Raw genomic sequence first — 20,622 nt, 5'->3', positions numbered from 1 at the left:
AAAATCCATAAAAATTCACAAAAATTAAATCGTAATTAAACTTTAACGACTTTTTAAAATTATTTTAAAAACTGTCTTCCTCCGACGAAAAAACCTCCAATCGGTTATTTGAGGAGTACAAAAAAATGATCGGTGAGTTTTTATTCGCCGGAAAACATTACTCTGCAGATTTGAGACGAATGAAAGTGATAACCCTTAAAGATTTCAGCGCCATCTGCGTCGGAGGCACGTGACTAAATTGCGCGCGAAATCCATCGTGACGGAGTGAGTCGGCTGCAATTGAACTGTTATACATCTGTCAGGTAAGTATACCAGTACTGGTATACTTACCTGACAGCATATAACAGTATCACTTTCGATCGTCTCACTCCGTCACGATGGATTTCGCGCGCAATTCAGTCACGTGCCTCCCTGTTTTCGTGTCGCAGATGGCGCTGAAATCTCTAAGGGTTATCACTTTCATTCGTCTCAATATGAAAATTCGCCACCGAAAACACAGATGACGCTGATAATTTATCAATTTCATTCGCCTCCATGCGTTCGGAATCGAAAATTGGTGATCGGAACGGAATCGGAATCGAAATCGGATGATCGAAATCGTGTAAAAAGTCGCCACTTTGCCAATTCAAGAAAGTTGCATTAATTTTCCAACTTAATTTTCCAAGGAAACTCTGTCGAAAACAAATGAAAAATCCCGAGTTTTCTGGCAAAATGAGAACCGTGACAAGTGCAATCAGTTTATGAAAATTGTGTGCTACGAATTTGAACTTATTACCCATTTTGTGCTCATTTGTAAATCGGTAGTAACGAAGAACGAAAAAGAAAAAAAAATATAATAAAAAAAAATATATACGAAGTGCGAGGAGAGAAAAGAAAAAAAAAGTTTCTAAAAATCACGACGAAAAACGTACCTTGCGAGGTAACAAATTGTAAATATCGAATATTATGAAAGTGATAATAACAGATAACGACGTATATAAAGTGTAATTGAAGGTGAAATAAAACAAAAAAGATAAATTGATTTTTCGACTTTTTTTATATGCTCGATTACTTTTTTTTCCCTTAAAAAAATTCAGACGGTAGTGAACGAGACCTACAATCGTAATTTTGTCATTTTGCTGTGAAATTTGTTGTTGTTTTGCATAATCGAACAAAATCTCGTAGTTTCGGAGCTGCAAATCCAGGAGTTGTTATTTTGCTGGAAGAGGCCATCATCACACACATACGCAAGACAGCTGCTACGACACACAGAAGGAGATCCGGAATTCGTTCGTCGTCGTTCGTCGGGTATCAACACATCGTCGAGCTTGTGAAATGTAAACTTGACGGAAAGCGAGGGCGAATCAAGAATTAACTAATTATTAATTACATTATCGTTTTTTATTTCGTTTGTCTCAACTCAAAGAGAAAAGCCACCGAAACAATACAGAGAAAAATGGCTGACCGAAGTAGTACGACGTCGTCTGCTGGGAATGGCAACAAGCAGCAGCAGCAGCAGCAACCACACCAAATTTTCAACAGTTCCGGAGTATTGAAGCAACCACCGCCGAATCTAAAGACAAATTCTCAAATGAATGCTAATTTAAGTAGTAAGGGGAAGCATGTGAAGAGTAACGCGGTGCATCGGACCACGAGTGAAAGTTTGCGCCTCGAGCCGAATCACATGCATCATCATCACCATCATCATCGGGACTCCTTGCACGATCGCCTATCGTCATCCGGGGGATCTTCGAGTATCGGTCCCGGTTCGACAATTTCCTCGATGATGGCAGCGGGCGCCAGTAGCTCGAGTCTCGCCTCGTCTTCGTCGAGTTCCAGTGGCGGCGGGATTTTACGCATAAATGCCACGGGCCCCAATAGCGAAAGAAAACCAAAGACGTCGTCGTTCCAGATCACCTCCGTGACAATTGGGAATGCGGGGGGCGGCGGGGGCGGGAGCGGTAATGCAGCGCCACGCATCAGTAGCAATAGCAATGACAATGGCGACGATTCCGCAGACGACCTTGACGAATCTCATGCGGAAGACAAGAGTGTCGTGACTGACGAAACCCCGAGCTTCTCGGAAGACACATTCTCGAAGGAGGATGTCTTTTTCACGAGTAGCGATGCCATCGGAAGTGCTCCCGTCATACCGACCAGTTCACAGTATGGCCTTGCCATTGTCGCGCCCAATTTGGCGGGACCCGGCGGACAAAATCTCGCCGATGTGCATGTGAGTGTCACGGATGCCGGCATCAATTTGATGACAAATTCGAAGAAAGATGTCGACTTGAAGGACATTCATCATCGAAATGAGCGCTTTAAGGTCGTGAAAATCGAGAGTACGGAACCCTTTCGTCGCGGCAGATGGATTTGCATGGATTATCTGGATCACTCGACGCTCCAGGCGACGTTGGAGGAGCAGCAACAGCAGGAAACTGATGCATCGCCCAACAACGAGTCGACGTCCGTCGTGCACAACGAGGAACCGCTGAGTCAGGATAACGACTCGCAAGCGATGACGCAGTCTGTGGTCGAAATTCAGGGCGATTTGGGCGACATGAATGCGGGCGATGCGGAATTGGGGGCTGTAGGTGGCACGAAATCTGACGAATCTCCGGGACAAAGTCTACAGCAACCGCTGAATGTGACGTCGACGACGACGCCTGTTACGAATCCGCCGGTGCCGCAAGAGGGCGCCACGATACAAAATTCAAATTCTGCTAGTCAAGCAAGTGGTAATTCAAGTCCGCAAACCAATAACAACAACAACAATACAGTCATACTCGCAAATACCAATTCTACAGCTTCTTCTACTAATTCAACTTCGACAACTACTAGCAACTCCAACTTCCAACAGGGTCAATCCCAACCGGCTCAATATTACTCGCAACAAGTGTTAGATCAGCAACTTACTAGTCAGCAGCAGCAAACGGCGCAACAGCAACCGACGACGACGACGATGTTACATCATGGTGCTACCTTGCCTGCGAATCTTTTGCAAGCGGCAACTGTCGCTGCTCCAACGAACGTCGCTGTCAACACAAACAACACCAACAACAACAGTCAAAATACTCAACAACAATCACCTGTACTTCCGCAGCAATTGACCGTTTCCGTGGATCCCGTCGCCGCGGCGTTCCATCAACAAGCGACGCCCGCACCGCAAGACTCTCCCCAGCAATTTATCGCAGCAGCAATGTCTCCGCAAATCCCCGATCCGCAAATTGTCGTGCATAACGGGCCCACAGAGCCGCCCAGCACCCTTCTCCTCAACACAAATAGCGGCAGCAGTACGAATACGCCGCCAAGTCAAGTCGCCACGAACGAACTTTGTACAGCCGGATCTGTACCTGCTTCGCAAACACAGGAAGCAGTAACCATCGAAAGTAGTACGAACGATTTAAATTCCGTCAGTGCCGCGAATGCCGCTCAATCGGCACCCAACTCTCTGAATGCGAGCAACAGTACACTGATATCGCCGTCGTCGCAAGCCGCCAGCGCAAGTTTACAACATGGACAAAGTTTACCGCAACAACTGATACAAAATATCGTTGCGGAAGATGGATCTGCCGAAGATAGTGAAAGGTGAGTCAGATTTCTTTTGTGATTAATTTTTGTCTTTTTTTGTTGTGAATGTATGAGAAATAATTATTACGTGAAAATAAGACGATACGCACGTGTCTTTATCATCTGTGGAATTCCTTGGAGTTATTGTTCTGAGACATTTTTGCTGGAATTAGGCTGATACAATAATTGAAAAAGTTTTCAAATTAAAAAACTCCAAACTTAGAAAAAATATTTCGTTTTTATATAAAAATTTTCATTTTGAGATCGAAAAGTAATGAACTTGAGATCAAAAAAATCATTTTGAGATCTAAAATTTTTTTTTAGAAATCGAAACTTTACTTTAAGATCTAAAAATTTCATCTTTAAAACTAAAAAATTTCTTCTGATATAAAAAAAATTATTTCGAGATTTTAAGAACTTTTTTCGAGATCAAAATGTTCATTTTGAGATCTAAAAAACGTTTTTTGAGACCTAAAAGTTGACTTCGAAACCTACAAAATTCATCCTGAATATTAAAGAGATCTTTCTGAGACAAAAAAAAATATTTCAAGATCTAACGAATTTTTTCGAGATTGAAAAATTCATTTTTAACATTTATATTAGATCCAGAAGTTTATTTCGAGTTCATAAAATTTGTTTTGAAACCGAAAAAGTCACATCGAGGCCTAAAAATTCATCTTGAAAACTAAAAAATTTCTTTCTAAGATAAAAAAAATATTTCGAGATCGATAGAATTCATTTCGAGATCTAAAGAATTCATTTCGAGATCTAAAGAATTCATTTCGAGATCTAAAGAATTCATCTCGAGATCTAAAGAATTCATTTCGAGATCTAAAAACTTTTTTTAGACCAAAAAATTTACTTCAAGATCAAAAATATTTTTGTTAAAAATTAAAATGTTTCTTCTGAAATAAAAAAAAATATTTCGAGACTTAAAGAATTTACTTCGAGTTCGAAAAGTTCCTTTTTAGATCCAAAAGTTAATTTCGAGTCCTGAAATTTTTTTTCTGAACCGAAAATATCACTTCTAGGTCTAAGAAATTGAAAACTAAAATAACATTTTGAAAATGAAAAAAAAAATATTTGCAGATTAAGCTCGTTTCGAGATCGAAAAGTTCATTTCGAAAACTAAAATGTTCTTGCTAAAACTTTTTTAAAATTCAAATAGTTCATTTCGAGATCGAAAAGGTCAATTCGAGATCTATAATATTTTTTTATAAATTTTTAAATTTTAAAATTTTTTTTTAAAAACTTTTTTAAAAAAAATTTTAAATTTTTTTAAAAAAAATTATTAGAAGGAAGAAAAAAAATTATTTAATTAATTCAAAAAAATTTTCATGAACTGTATCAGCCTAGTTTACTATTCTGCTCTTCCGTCTAGAAAACGAATGCGATCAAATTTCCCCCCGTAAATATCGGCCTTCTTCTTCTTCTTTCACAGAACTTAACCGTACAAAGCACGGTAATTAGTGTCAATCGTTTTGTGTCAATATAATCGCATTATTACATTTAATATAAATGATAAAATAAATATTTTTTTAAAACATTCACATTTAAACAAATAACTGATCTTTTGTAAACACCGCTAATTCACCAAGATTCATGAATGACCTTTTTCGTGTGTTTGTCTCTCAAACACACTCAAAAAAAAAACGAGGAAATACAAAGTCGTCTGGCTGTGAAAAAAGTTTTTTTTTGCTTCTTCAATTTAATTAGAACACGCATACTTTCTTGTACATTTACGCATCGCATAGTCAAGGTCGTTCATTTATTATTCGCGTGTAGTATATGTTTGAACGTATCTACTCTACACGTGTCGCGACGAAAAATCATACGTCACAGTCTCATAGTGTGCTGAGACAAATAGCCGGGCGTTTCCATGGTGATATAACTTTCAATAGTTGCATTTTGGTCTGTAAATCATAATAAAAAAAATTATTTTAATATTTATGGCAAATTTGTAAAGTTTGCATGTTTATCCAAAATAAACTGTGCTTTAATTGAACCCACAAGAGTTCTTCTGCATGTGTTTAGTAAACAAACGAGAACGCAAATATTACCATTAAATATCAAAAGTAAACTTTGCTAACACATAATTTGAGTGAAGCGACACCGAGAAGAGAATTTCATGAAATTTGAGCAAAATGGAATAAAACGTTGGTAGGGAATCTCCATTGATTTTTTTTCAAGTGTGAACAGAGACGAGAAAATATTTTTTAGGGCAATTTTAAGAATTTTTAAAAAAATAATTCTAGACTTAAAATTGAGTTCTTAAAATTTTCTTCAGGCTCTTTTATTTTTAAGGATTTTTAAAAATTCAAGAAAAAAATTGTAAATTTTAATTTTTTTATGATTGATAAATTACCAAATATTTTCATATTATTAATAATTAATTTTTTTAAATTTTATTAATAACTTATTAATAATAAAAAAATTTAAATTTTTACAATTTTTTTTCTCGTATTTTTGAAAATCTTAAAAATAAAAGAGCCTGAAGAATATTTTAAGAACTAAATTTTTTGTCTTGAATTATTTTTTAATTTTTTAAAAATTCTTGAAATTGAAAAAAAAATATTTTCTCGTCTCTGTTTACTCTGAAATATTATTCATAAAATATTGAATTTAAAAAAATAATTTAGATAATTTTTTTTAAATATAAAAATTTATTGAAAAATAAGAAAATTAATTTAGAGAAAAATTTAAGATTTTCATTTGAAGATTTTTTATAAAAAAATTAAATTTCTTTTAATAAAATTTTTTTTTGAAGCCTTTAAATTAGAAATTTTTTGAAATCAAGCAAGATAATTTTAATTTCTAATAAAAAAAAATATTTCATGATTTTTTTCCTGAAAAAATTTCGAAAAATTATAAAATTATCTAATTTAAAAAAAAATTGTTCCATTAAATCTCCATCCCTGCATTTAAAAAAATCAGCACGATATTCAACATATGACTCTCTCGCAGTTGACACGAATTCGCACGAACAACAATGAATCATCATCGCGACATTCTTTAATCCTTAAATGGTTAACAATGCTATACGTGTAGTACAATAACGGAAACCGGTTTCATTATTTGTTATCATGCGATGCAAAAAGTATTCTCCCCTAGAACCAGTGTTTCTTTATGTGAAACTTGTTGTTGCTGTTGCAGAAAAAGGAACTTTTGAAGGACATTTTTTTAAATCGAAACCGTTAAAGAACAAATTTTAAAAATCGAATCCCACCCACAATCGACGAATACAAAAAATACGCTGTTGATTAATAATATTGCGCATATTTTTGACGTAAAAGTTGTACTTTGATCTCGTTTGTATTTCCGACTAAGGCCATCAGTGTAGATATTTATTTAAAAAAAAAACTTAATTAATCGAAACGCCATTTGATAGTTTTTCAAAAAAATAATTACTAATTTTTTTTTTTTTTATTAAAATTGTCACATTTTTCGTGTCCAAGGCTGACTCATATGAGAGTTCATTAACCGATTGTTCATACGAAGAATTTCACACAGAAGAATTTAGTGTGATAAAGATTTTTTTTTGTGTTTGACGAAAAAATTTCATTCAAATCTTGACTTGATTTCGAAGACTTATCAAATTATTTTTTTTTCGTGAGGTACGAATCAGCGAAACACGTGCCAGTAATAAATGTTGAATTTTTATTTTATTTTATTAATCAGTAGGTAGTACGGAATACACCATGTTTTATCATATCTTTTTGCAAGGTTTATATTAGCTCGTTATCTATTGTTGGTATGTGCACGCTGATTATAGTACTTACTTAGTCGCAATAGTAAAAATATAAACGATAAAGAGCGTAAAATAAGGGTGTAACAATACATTCCAAGCTAGTTAGTAGACGTAGTTGAGAATGGTGATTTAATAAAAATGACAATGACATAAAAAATACCAGTCGCCGCAACTCAGAAAATCGCAAGCCTGCTAATTCGTACGAGGCTCCGTACGAAGTGTTTGTACCGCATTTTTTGTACATCGAGACACTTTTGACCCTTGAAAAGTTGAAAGAGGGAGTCAATTTAAACATTTTATGGAAGAACTTTTCTCGAAATTCATGAAAACTCTCGAGATATGGACAAGGAAAGTTATACGCGTTTCTGTAGGCGCGTGTACGAGCATCAGGTTGGAACTTAAGGCGACGCCTTAAAAAATTGGAACTTAAGGCAACGCTTCAAAATGATTTCTGTGAGAAAAACGCAAACCTCACAACGCAATGAGATAGCGTTGATTTCGAAAAGTTTGCGTTTTATCGTTGATGATTTTTTTCAAATTTAAAAAGAAAATTAATTTTATTAAATTCTTTTATTTAAAAAATAATTTTTAAACTTTTAATATAAAAAAAAAATATTTTCTCGTACTTTGAAAATTTTTGATTATTCGAGTTGAATCAGAAATATTTTTTCCAAATTATAAAAAAAAATTATGAAAAATTTGTTTGAAAATATAAGCAAAAATTCATATTATATCTTGGATTTTTTTATGAATTTGGATTAAAAATTTCAGTTGTTTGAGAACTTTAGAAATGTTTGAAAAAAAATCTGTCATTTTATGATTTTCTCCTAATTGAGCAAAATATTAAACTAATTAAAATTATCTTTCAACCAACTTGAAAATTTTAAATTTAGCAAAACCAGGGTCGAAGTACCTTAAGTCAAAAAAAAAAATTACAAGCTATTTCTCAAGTAAAATCCAAATAAAGTTAACTTTTGACTTTAAAATTTACCAATAAAATTTATTTGATTTTATTTTAGTAAAACTAAAGTCAAAATTAAAAACTTAATTCTTCAAAAAAAAATTAAATTTTTCCATGAAATTAAAAAGAATGTAATTTTTGGAAAAATAAAGTTTTTGATTTGGACTTAAACTTTTAATTAAGTAAAAGTAAATTAGCTTTATTGACTTTTACTTCTAACTTTTGAGTCAAAAATCAACTTAATTTGAACTTTTACTTGAGAAATAGCATGTAATTTTTTTGGCTGAAAGTATTTTCGACCTTGAGTAAAACTAAGAATAGATTTAGAAAAAGATTTTCAACTCTATAAAAAAATTTAAAACAATTTTGATTCTTTTTAACAACTTAAAAGAAAAACTGCATCATTAACGCAATATGAATATTTAATTCGTCCTTGAAACAATTTTCCCAAACTTTCAGTTCATTGACTTTCTTCAAAAGTCAGTCGCATGTTCTTTTTCATTTGTCGTATTTATTCAGCAGCTCAAATTTCACGCCTATAATATGTAACCTAATTATGTCTACATAAATAATGGTTTATCGAATTTCCCTTTGTCATATATTTTCATACGCAACGAAGGAAAACAAATGAAAAAATGCGTAATTTAATACAAAACACATTGGACACTAATCGCATGACATGTCAGTAATATCGATCTAAATGCTGACCTAAATCAACAAAAATTAAGTAAAACCCGGAAGTTATCGGCTTCTACATAAAAACCGCTCATTTTGTTATTGAGGTCAATTTTTTGATGGATTTGGCTTTGTTAATAGATACACACGTGGAAAAATGATGTCCTAGATTTACCCTTTTCTAACGGTGATTAATTACTTGTCAGTTAATTTTCGCTGTTTCATTTTTCGGAAAAACCGGCCTACTTTGCGAAATAAATAAATTTTCGAGGACTTCCTATTTAACCTGATTTTTTTCCTGCGGCCTACACCCGAATGAGTCGAAATGAATGCAGTTTAAACATGCACTTTTTTTACTTTGCAAATGACACAGTTCTAGTTTTTCTAAATAATTTTCAGTTCAATTATTTAGCGGTGTGGAAACGTTGTTGTTTCATTTCCAGGAATCGTTCACCTGGTTAGTGTTTTACGATAATTTCGTGCAATAAATAACATATCATTGTGAATGAATGTTTTTTCCATTTCGTTCTGTCGTTAAAGGATTGTTTGAAAATTATTTTAAAGGGAGTTATTTCTGGTATTTGGGTCACGTTATGAAAGGATATAATCGATAGAACAGCAAAATATTTAATTCATAAATTTCTGGGGTGAATGTGTCTCGATGGTTTTGTTATGAAATTATAAAAAAACTTTTCCGTTTGTTTCTAATGCTCTCTTCTTATCACCTTACATCATCATAGATGTGAACGAGTGTCGCCAGCACTGCCTCCTTCTACTTCCACTAATACGACACCTCCTAACATGGTAATGCGCGGAGGTCGATTGCGTTATTTGACCGTACCATTAATTGACTCCGTGCCAAGCGCTTCGGAAAATCTCCCAACTGCGAGCTCAAGTATCGACAATATCGCCGAAGCTTCATCCATGAAACCCAGTCCCGATGTTTATACAAATATCGCATTGGGAAATTGCATTGAAAATATCATAAGTAAACCTCCGAATACTTCTCAAGCTACGACTCCCTTGTGTCCCCTTAATGCGCCTTGTCATCACAAAGGCATCCAAAAGCTCATTAAAGAGGAAAAGGCAACATGCCCAATTGCGATTCCAGCACGTTCTCCCTCAAACTGCAGCGGATCTGCCGAAAATTTGGCGCAATTTTCCGGGTCAATTTCTGGTCGGTCAAGTCCAGCACACGCGCATTCGCTGAGCACGCCGAATAGCCCTCCGAAATTTTTGAGTAGCGGAGGCAGTTTACCCACTAATGCCGGAGATCATCGATTTTGTCGAGCACCATCTCCCCTGCTACAAGTTACACAAGCATGTAGCAGCGAACACAGGTGCGATGTTGTGAAGTTGTGGTTTTGATCGTTTACCTTTTTTTTCTTTCTTGCAAATCAACTTAGATGTAGTTGAGAACTAATCACTAAGTTTTTTTTTCGTTGTTGAACATTAACCAAACAAATCTAGAATAACCTCTTAGAAAAAAATCATTAAGTGCTCTTCATTCGAATACTTGTCATCTCATTCGCTTCTAGAAACATCGAGTTAAGAATTTTATTGTTTTTCAGCTTCCTTGAATATTGTGAGATGTTTGAGATTAATTTTAAGGAAAAATTTGTCTTTGAACTTTTTCTAATTTACTGATTTTCTCTTTTCAGGTACGTACAAAATGAAATTTCTTCTTTGAACAATTTTGCCTGTATTTGGTAAGTCCAAAAATTTTCAATAAATATTTTCTAATTGAGGAATGAAATTTTTATAAATGACCAGACGTTCCCACCAAACGCATTGAATATTTTGAATGACAAGACATAATTATGTCATGATCTGAATACAAAAAATTTCTTTCATGCAAAAAAAAAAATCACTGGTTAAGCTCGACGTTCTTTGTTTGCTTTTTTGTATTTGTTGGCACCAGTTGCACTTTTTTTTCATTTAATATTGACTGAAAGATGATTTTTTTCAACTTGAGAGCACCTGACATGGATTTTTTTTGTCGTAAATGCCCAAAGGCAAATCTTTTATTAGACACTTTGACGACTAGTGACAGACGAAAAAAAAATGTGGTAGAAAAAATCTTAACGTTCATTCGTACGAGCAATTAAAAATTTTGTGTTTTTTTAAAATGATATTCTTGAGTCATTCGGTTGTTTATTTCTTTTAAAATTATCATAATTATGTGTGTTATGACCCATTTTAATTTTTTTTATATCGCAAAAAACACCATCTTGAAGGTATTATTCTTAGTCTTGCATGAGATGATTTTGAGTAATTGCCAATTTTTTTTTGCTCTCTACATAAAACTTTCACTGATCTGCTTCTGTCATCCGTTGAGAAGACAAAAACAAGCACCAAAGTAATCTGCTTGCCATGTGTCTTAACAAACAAATGTTTCTAGAATAATGCCTCAATTGATGTTACAAATGCACTCGCACTAAAATAAAAATCGCCACTATCAACTATTTTTAAAACATGTGTTTCGCTTATGAATGGATGCGTGGTCATTTACCTTTGTAATTCGACAAAAAAATAAGATTTTACGATTAAATAATCGAGCTGATAAGAGATTGAACTGATTCAATGAAATTGGGAAAGGTCAATATATTTTGTAAATATATGCTTTAAATATTTTTCTTACGTTTGAAAGGAAAGTGTTTCATTTCCGCAGAACTTTTTTTAAAGATTTGGATAAAAATATTAGATTTTTTAAGTATTTTCTACCTTGAACTCATCTTTTGTATTGTTATTCAATCAAGAGCAAATTACCGGTGTCTTATTGATAAGAGCATCCGTTGATGCATTGATTAAATGCATTTTTCTCAATTTGGTGTAGTTTTTGATTTTCAAAATTTGACGTATCAAGCAAATTTCGAGTATATAAACTCCAAAACATTTCAATGTTACTTCAGTTGTCTTCGTTTGTTAATAACGAGCACTTCAAGATGTGGACTTCAGTAGCCCTTCTTGTTTTAGGTAAATATTTTTCAGAGAATTAACGAATTTGAGCAAATACTTACTGTGTGAAATATTTTAGTTGGCTTTGCTGCTGGATCTAGCAGTTACGATAGTGAAAGTGATAGAAAATATGCTGAAAAATTCCAAGGCCGTGAATGTTCCCCAGGATGGAACTGCGGTTATGAGTACAAATATTCCGTAGATGCACGCACTTTTACTGCAATGCCCGATATTGCTAACCAATATGCCGGAATCGTTCAACGTGCCTACATTACCATTCGCCCACGTAGCCATCATGTCTTGGTTGGTCGTATTGTTAAGCCAGAATATGCTCAATTCCATGGTGAGCTTGCTTCTGACGAAACCTACGAACCACACCAAAAAGACTTGAAGTTCAAGCAATGGCCCGTGAGTAGCACTCCTTTCGAGATCTTCTTGAAAGATGGCGCTATTACACACATGGCATTCGACAAGACTGTCACTAATGAAGAAGCTAACCAAATTAAGGGTATTGTCAGTCAATTCCAATTGGATACTGAACAAGAAAATCTCATCAAGTGCCGTCACAATCAATTGCCACAAAAGGGTTTGTACAATGCTTACTACAAAGTTATGGAACCTTCCGTCACTGGAAATTGCGAAACTGCTTACACTGTTTCTCCTTTCCCAAAATACTTGATCCAAAGTCACCCACAATTGGCTCCTTTCCCATCTTTGGCACACAATGATAACTTCTTCGAAGTTGTCAAGACCAAGAATTACAGCAACTGCGAACAACGCATGGGTTACCATTATGGATTCACTCAAATGAGTGACTTCAAGCCTGGCACCAACCAAATGGGTGATTTCTTCACTGTAAGTAAACTAAATAGTAAAATATCGTACGAAAATGTAATGCTTCAATATTCGTTTAGAAACACGCTGTTAGTCGCATTGTTGCTTCTGGCTCATGGAAAAACTACACTATCCAATCTTCTCACACAACCAACAAATATGTTCTTAGCCCAGCTATGTATGACGAAGAAAAGGCTGTCGTTTTCAGTCGTGTCAATGTCACATTGTCTGACTACAAGTACTTGGGAGAAGAATTCCCTAAAGCCGCTCCAAATCCAGTCAACACATCTTTGGTTTACAGTTACAACTTGCCAAATGATAAATACAACTATGTCCGCGAATACAAGATTGAAGAAGATTCTGATAGCTCCTCATCTTCTGACAGCAGTGACTCATCTGATTCATCTGACTCTTCTGATTCTTCCGATAGCAGCGACTCTTCAGATAGCTCATCTTCTTCAGACAGCAGCGATTCTTCTGATTCCTCCGATAGCAGCGATTCTGATGACTCTGACTCTAAATCCGACGAAAAAGACAATGAAAAAGTCAGCCCAGCTCAACAATACAAGACTGAGAAGAGATCATCTGGAAAGAGATCTCGTCGTAGCATTACCATTTCTCCCAAGAAACAAAAGGAATTGTATGCTGAATATAACAAAGATCAACATCGTTTAGAAAAGAACCAAACTTCTGACGAAAGCAGCAGTGAATCCTCAAGCTCATCTTCTGACAGCTCATCTGGTGAAGATGAAGATAGCGATGATACCTCAAGCTCTAGCGATTCTTCTTCTGATTCTAGCGATTCTTCTTCTGATTCGAGCAGCTCATCTGAATCTGACAGTAGCGATTCTGATAGCGACTCAAGCAGCGAATCTTACAGTTTCGAAAGCGACGAACAATACTTCAACGATAAACCCCAAATGAAGAGTGCTCCCAACTCTCCATTGTTGCCATACTTTGTTGGATACAAGGGAAAATATATCCATGCATCTCATGATGTTGATATTGTTGCCGAAATCCAAAAGATGGCTAAGGAAATCGCTGATGATATGTACCGCCCAAGTCAAATCCCTGAAAAGAACACTTTGGCCAAATTCAACGTACTTACTCGCATGATCCGTACTTGCGACGAAGAAGATCTCTTCAAAATTGCCAAGGAATTGTACTTTGACTATGACAACGATTATCAAAACTCTGCAAGCCGTTATTACAACTACTACTCCAAATACTACAAACGTTATGCTGCTTGGGTTGCATTCCGTGATGCATGCGCACAATCTGGAACTTTGCCTGCTTTCCGTTTCATCAAGAACTCCATCTTAGAAGGTACATTCGAAGGTGAAGAAGCTGCTACTTTGTTGGCTCACTTCTCAAGACGCATTCGTACACCAACTGAGCAATACATGAAGGAATACTTTGAATTCGCTACCAGCAGTGTTGTTCAAAAACAAGAACATTTGAATGTTACTGCTCTCTTGAGTTATGCATCTACCATCGGATATTGTCAAGTTAGCAACCGCACCGCTTACAAGCAATTCCCTGTTTACGCTTTTGGATTCTTGTCTGATCGTGATTATGAAGTTGTTGCTCTTCAAGCTATTCCTTATCTTTCCCACAAATTGAAGGAAGCTGCTGCTGAACAAGATAGCAGACGATTCTTGGTCTACACTCGTGCTCTCGGATACATCGCTCATCCTAAAATCTTGGATGTCTTCACTCCATACTTTGAAGGACAATACCCAGCTACTCGTTTCCAACGCTTGGCTATCGTTGTTGCTTTGAACCGTTTGACTGACTTCTACCCAAGACTTGCACAAGCCACAATGTACCAAATCTACCAAAACATCGCTGAGTACCACGAAGTTCGTTGTGCCGCCGTTTACATGTTGTTCAAGACTGAGCCTTCAGTTGCTATGCTCCAACGTATGGCTGAATACACTCATCACGATCCCAGCACTTATGTTTCCGCTGCCGTTAAATCTGCTCTTGAATACGCCGCTGAATTGGATCATGAAGATCACAGTGACTTCGCTGCAAACGCTAGAGCTGCATACCAAATGGTTAGCAAAAAAGTTTACGGAAACCACTATTCTCGCTACTATGTCAGAGATTACGTTGTCGAAGGACTTGATTTGGCTTACACTCAACACACTCACTACTTTGGCAGTGACGATCATGCCATGCCAAGTGCTTTCTTCCATTCGTATGAAAAGAACTATGGAGGTTACAAGAGCTATTATTACCAATATCACTATCTTTTCTCAAGCATTGATGATTTGTTCAACGTTGCCAAAGATCAATTGGAATTCGCCGATAGTGCTGAATACAAAGAATCTCGCCAAAACAAAGCCAACAAGGAATACAAAGAAAAATGGTCTACTCAAAAGATCGCCGAATCTTTGAAGATTCGCTACGATGAAGCTGAAGAATTGGAAGGTCAAATCCAATATCAATTGTTCGGACGTGAATTCTTCCATGCCTTCAACAACCAAACAATCGAATCTTTGCCATACAAAGCTCGTCAATTCTTGAAATCTTACCAAAATGGTCGCTCAATCAACCACACTAAATTCTACAATGATGAAGTCGTTACCGTTGCTTACCCAATGGAAACTGGTTTCCCATTCGTCTACACTTTCAAAACACCCAAATTGGCTCACTTTGGCGGATACGCTCAATATCGTCAACAACCCGATTTCTCTGACAAGACTGAAGATCGCTTCTACGTCCCAAGAGCCTTCAACGTTAGCGGAAACTTCTCCATGCACTTCACATCCATGCTTGATGCTAAAGTTGGATTCTTCACTCCATTCGATCATCAACGTTATGTTGCTGGATACCAAAAGACTTTCCACGCTCACGCTCCATTCGCCATGGAGGCTGATGTTGACTTGGAAAATGCTGAAGTACACATTGAAGTTTACCCACAATACGAAAAAGAAGACAACAAAATCGCTCATGTCAGCTGCATTCCATACACAGCTGTTAAGGATATCGCTGATGTTCGCCCAGTTAATGATGCTAAGGACTTCAAGATCATCTACAGTCGCCCAACTGAAGAAATGAAACATCGTTTCGGAGAAGAATACTTCGGAATGTCCGTTGAAGTTGAAGCTAAGCACAACTACCGTTACAACGACTTTGCCGAATGGTACAACCGTTTCGACAGACACGATTTGGCCTCTGCCTTGTACTTCCCATACTCTCACTTCCCTGCTCACTACTTCGAACTTGACGCCAAATACGCTTTGGATTACTCTCCAGCTCACAAAGTTGCTTTCCGTTACTCCTACAACGAAACTGAATACGATCAAGATTACCGTAGCAGTGATGCCAAGCATCCAAAGAGCCGTCATGCCTATGCTGGCGAATACAATGAAGAAAACTACGCTCAATCGTATGACTTCAAGCCTCTCAGTGAGAAACGCCAACGTCAATTTGCCCAAAATGCTGGAGCTGACATTCGTAATAGCGATATCTATGTTCACGATTTCGCTGTTGAATTCTATGGACCACGCAAAGCTGAATACATTGCAACTGTTGCCTATGCCGACAGTCCAGTTGATGAAAAGACTCGCTTCCTTTCATTCTTCCATGCCAACCCATACAAGTATCCTCAACGTCAAGCTTGCTTGTCTGCCTACAGCCGTTATCCCAACGTACCAGCAATGAACTTCTTGAATGCCTTGAAATATGATGCCAACTCTCAATTTGCACTCCAATTCAACTATGGAGAAAAATGCAAGGGTGGATATCAAATTTCCATGAAGAGCAAATTCGAAAAGACTGAAGAACGTAAATATCACTTGCAACGTTCTCCCATGGGACAAGAATGCCAACGTCAAATGAACCAAGGACATTACTTGATGCCAGCCTGTCAAAATGTCACAAAACGCGCCAACTTCTTCGACAAATTCTCTGCTAACATTCAATACAACTTGCCATCATCCTTCAAGAGTTACGTCACCAAGATGTACTTCAACTTGCAACACGAATTTGATCTCTTGCAATATGCTGAACAAGAATTCCACAAAGTTAGCAACAAGGAAAACAAATTGTACATTGAATACCAATTCGAACCTGACATGCGCTCTGCCAACGTTAGTTTGCAAGCACCTGAATATGAAGCTGAATACAGCAACATGCACTTTGACAACAACTACGTCAGACGTTTGTTCACAGTTCATCCAACTATGTCGGCTGCTGAACGTATGCAATATGCCTACACTCGCGATCAATTCTATGGAAAATGTACCGTTGGACAAAAGATGATCAACACCTTCGATAACCGTACTTTTGAATTCGAATTCGGAAAATGCTGGCATGTCGTTGCAACCAATGCTGAAAAGATCCCTGAAAATCTTGAAGAACATGAAGAAAAGAACAAGCACAGATATTTCTATGACCAAGATCAAGAGTTCGCCATCTTGATGCGTGATGCCTCCGATGACCAAAAGGAATTGATGATTGTCTTGGGACGTGAAAGCGAACCAGATTACGTTATCCGTGTCACACCCAATGGCAAGGACTACCCACACTTCTTCATCAACGAGAAACAACAACAAATCTCCGAGAAATACGCCGTTGAATTGTACACTAGCGAAGAAAACAGATACGAACAACCCTTGTTCCGTGCCTATGCTTTGCCAAGTGGCGAAATCAAGATGGACATCCGTGACGACCAAATGGAATTGTTCTATGATGGATATCGTGCACGCTTCGATGCCAACGAATACTACCAAGACTACGTTCGTGGTGTTTGCGGAACCTACAACGGTGATGGTGAAGATGATTTCATGTCGCCACAAAACTGCGTTCTTCGTTCACCCAAACACTTTGTTCACTCTTGGGCTCTTACTGATGAAGATTCGTGCCAAGGACATGCTAAGGCTTACCAATTGGAAGCTGAAAAGGCAGAATGCTACGAAGTTACTCACGAATATGGACACATGTACAACTACACTTTCCACGAATATCCTCAATTCAGAAAGCCACGTGTTGACTTAGACGATAGCGATTCCGACTCTGACTCAAGCGACTCATCAGATTCCAGTGACTCAAGCGACTCTTCGGATTCCTCTTCGGAAGAAAAGAGAAAGAAGGACGACGATGATGATGATGACGATGATGATGAAAAAGAAAATGAACTTCGTCCCAAATCCTACGTCGAAGAAAAGAAAATGAAAGCTGACAAATACGACGAAGAATACGAAAAGTACGACGATGAATACAAAAAGAAAGGCAAAGACAGCTATTACTTCTTCAAAAAGGGATACAAGTACAGCGGTGAGCCATGCGAAGTCAAGCAACAATACCAATTCGTCGAATACGAAGGACAATATTGCTTCACTTTGCGCCAGTTGCCTGTCTGTCAACCACATTGCCAATCCGAGAAAAAGATTGAACGTAACGTTGATGTCTTCTGTTTGCCTCGCAAAGATGCCGAAGCTCAATCCTACAAAAGACAAATCTACAACGGACAAGAAGTCGACTTCAAACGCTATTCCGCCAGCAAAACTTTGAAATTCTACGTTCCATCAAGCTGTCGCCGTCAAGGAGCTTCTGCTTAATTTCTTACCGGCTTTCTAGCAGATAATTTTTAATCATTTTTTTATTTATTTATTTTTTTATTAATTTATTTACTCCAATCCAATCCAAAATGGCATGTATATTATCAATTCTTCTTCTTTTTTATTTTAAATAAATAAAGGCAAATTATCGACAAAGTTAAATACAACGACATTCACAAATCCTCACCTGATGAGATTCGTTCATTCACTTTTTCCAACAACGACAATTTCTTGACCTCTCCCAGGTTGTCTAAATATCTAAACATAAAAGAAACGGAAAAAAAAGTTCTACGAGTCAGCAAAAAAAAAACTGATCAAACAAGTATATTAAGTATTGTGGTTAGGTTACGTGTGAATACATATGTATGTACATGACCGATGGCATGTAGTAAACTCGACAAAATATTTCAGAGAATAATGGTGTTTTCGGTATGTTAGATTTATTATCGCCGCGTTCGGTGTCTCGTTTGGACGAAAAATCACGTGTGTCAATCAAGAATAAATATTAACGAAAATATTCAATAATTTACATCGTTTTAACGAAAAAAAAAATCTAAAAAAATATTGTGTTGAGTGACATGACAATTTAGAAAAATTACAAGAAAAAAACTTCTGAGGTCTATGAACCTTTAAAAACTACTGCAATTTTGTAAAACAGTTTTGGCTAAAAAGTGAAAAAAATTATTTATTATAAAAAAATGACTGAATTTTTCTGCATTTTTGTACTGTGTCCGTGGATATTTTTTGTGCTCTATATTATTTTTGCAACAAATATTCTATAAAAGAAAAGTAAATATTTTTAAAAGTTAAATTATTATTAAACAAATTTAATTTATGAAAATGTTTCATTTTTCATCCTTAATAATAAAATGTAAATGGAAATTTTTATGATTAAAAATTAATGAAAATTTCATCGAAATTAATGAAAAATATTTTTAAAAAATATTTAAAAATTTATATTTTAAAAATATTAAATATTTTTTTTGCCAAAATTTGACGCAAAATTTTATCAAAATATAGAGAAATATATTTTTAAAAAATATTAAAAAATTGATATTTTAAAAATATTAAAAATTTTTTTTTTGACGAAATTTGACGTAAAATATTTTAAAAAAAATACATTAAAATATTTATTAAAAAAAATTGAACGTATTTTTTTAAATTTATTTTTTTTTTTAAATTTTAATGAATTTTTAGAAATTAAAAAAAAATATTTTCAAAATTTTTTAATATTTTGCTTCAAAAATTTTTAAAATAATTATTTAAAATAATAATTATTAAATATTGAACTTCTTTAAAAATAAAAAAAAATGTAACAATTTATTACTTCTTTTAATATTTTTAAAAATTTTTTCAATGTATTTTTTTTTTAAATTTAATTTTTTTTAATGATTTTTAAGAAATAATTTTTTTTTCAATACTTTGTTTCATAATAATTAATTAATAATAATAATAATAATTAAATATTTAAAAAAATCATTAATTTTAAAATTTTTTGAAACAATTTTACCTTCGAAAATTTATATTTAAAATTGGGATGAAAAATGAAACATTTTTTCTTAAATAAACACCAACTTACCTAACTAGTTTTTGATTTCCTTCCTCTAAGATCAATGCTCGATTTTATATACTTACGCTAGGACAGTGACTTATCATCATCATCAAATATTAGTGCCCCAGAAAAAAACCTGCTTTATAAATAATAAAACAACTCGTGTTTTATTGTTTCTTCTACAAGAAATTGTATTTAAAATATTACAAAGTAAGAGCCCTCGCAATAATAAATTATGTAGTGTAGTTTCATTATGTAATTTTTTTTTTGTTCAAGCAACATGAAAAATTATGTTGATGTTGTTGGCACATATTTGTTCGTTACAAAGGCTCTGTTTGAGGTCGTTGACCTCTTGTAGTAAATATGTAATTACCTATATAGCTGAAGTAAATTTTTTTTTGCAACCATCACGAAGCATTTTTTTGACATGAACATGATTGAGTGATTCGTGTTGAAAAAAAAGTCCCTTAGAAATTTTTTGAGTCATTAGGAGCTTTTGACAAAAAAAAAAAAATCAACATCAATGAAATTAAGTCTCATATTACCAACAATCGTATAGAATTGCGTCGCATACATTTATTTTACGATTTGTTTTTATTTTGTTCGTTCACAACAAATACATGCACACATTTTGTCTGGTACTTCACCTGAGTCGTCGTACGGAACTTCACTTTCCCTCTCAAACGTTCAACGTATCCTTTAGTATGCTCACGCTGAAAAATATTGAGCGAGAGAATTTTCTTCTGTTTTTTTTTCAAAACAATCGAGGAAAGCT

The 20,622-nt window shown here is 35.2% G+C and overlaps 2 protein-coding genes across 2 annotated transcripts in view; both read left to right on the top strand.

Moving 5' to 3' along the window:
• The first annotated feature begins 640 nt into the window (after nucleotides 1–640).
• LOC134831878 (protein bunched, class 2/F/G isoform) overlaps nucleotides 641–20,622 on the top strand; it is a 51,554-nt gene continuing 31,572 nt past the window's right edge. Inside the window, exons 1-2 of the mRNA XM_063845708.1 lie at nucleotides 641–993; nucleotides 1,077–3,567. Coding sequence (XP_063701778.1) covers nucleotides 1,436–3,567 — 2,132 coding nt within the window. The 5' untranslated portion in view covers nucleotides 641–993; nucleotides 1,077–1,435. The remainder of the gene's footprint in view (nucleotides 994–1,076; nucleotides 3,568–20,622) is intronic.
• Nucleotides 12,012–18,451, top strand: LOC134831877 (vitellogenin-A1-like). The gene is made up of 2 exons (XM_063845705.1): nucleotides 12,012–12,746; nucleotides 12,806–18,451. Exons 1-2 carry the CDS (start codon nucleotides 12,114–12,116, stop codon nucleotides 18,293–18,295), a joined length of 6,123 nt encoding a protein of 2,040 aa, XP_063701775.1. The 5' UTR covers nucleotides 12,012–12,113; the 3' UTR covers nucleotides 18,296–18,451.

This window comes from Culicoides brevitarsis, chromosome 2, assembly GCF_036172545.1.
Source record: "Culicoides brevitarsis isolate CSIRO-B50_1 chromosome 2, AGI_CSIRO_Cbre_v1, whole genome shotgun sequence".
NCBI classification, from domain to species: domain Eukaryota; kingdom Metazoa; phylum Arthropoda; class Insecta; order Diptera; family Ceratopogonidae; genus Culicoides; species Culicoides brevitarsis.
Note: the sequence above shows the minus strand (reverse complement) of the source record. Positions and strands in the feature narration are given on the sequence as shown.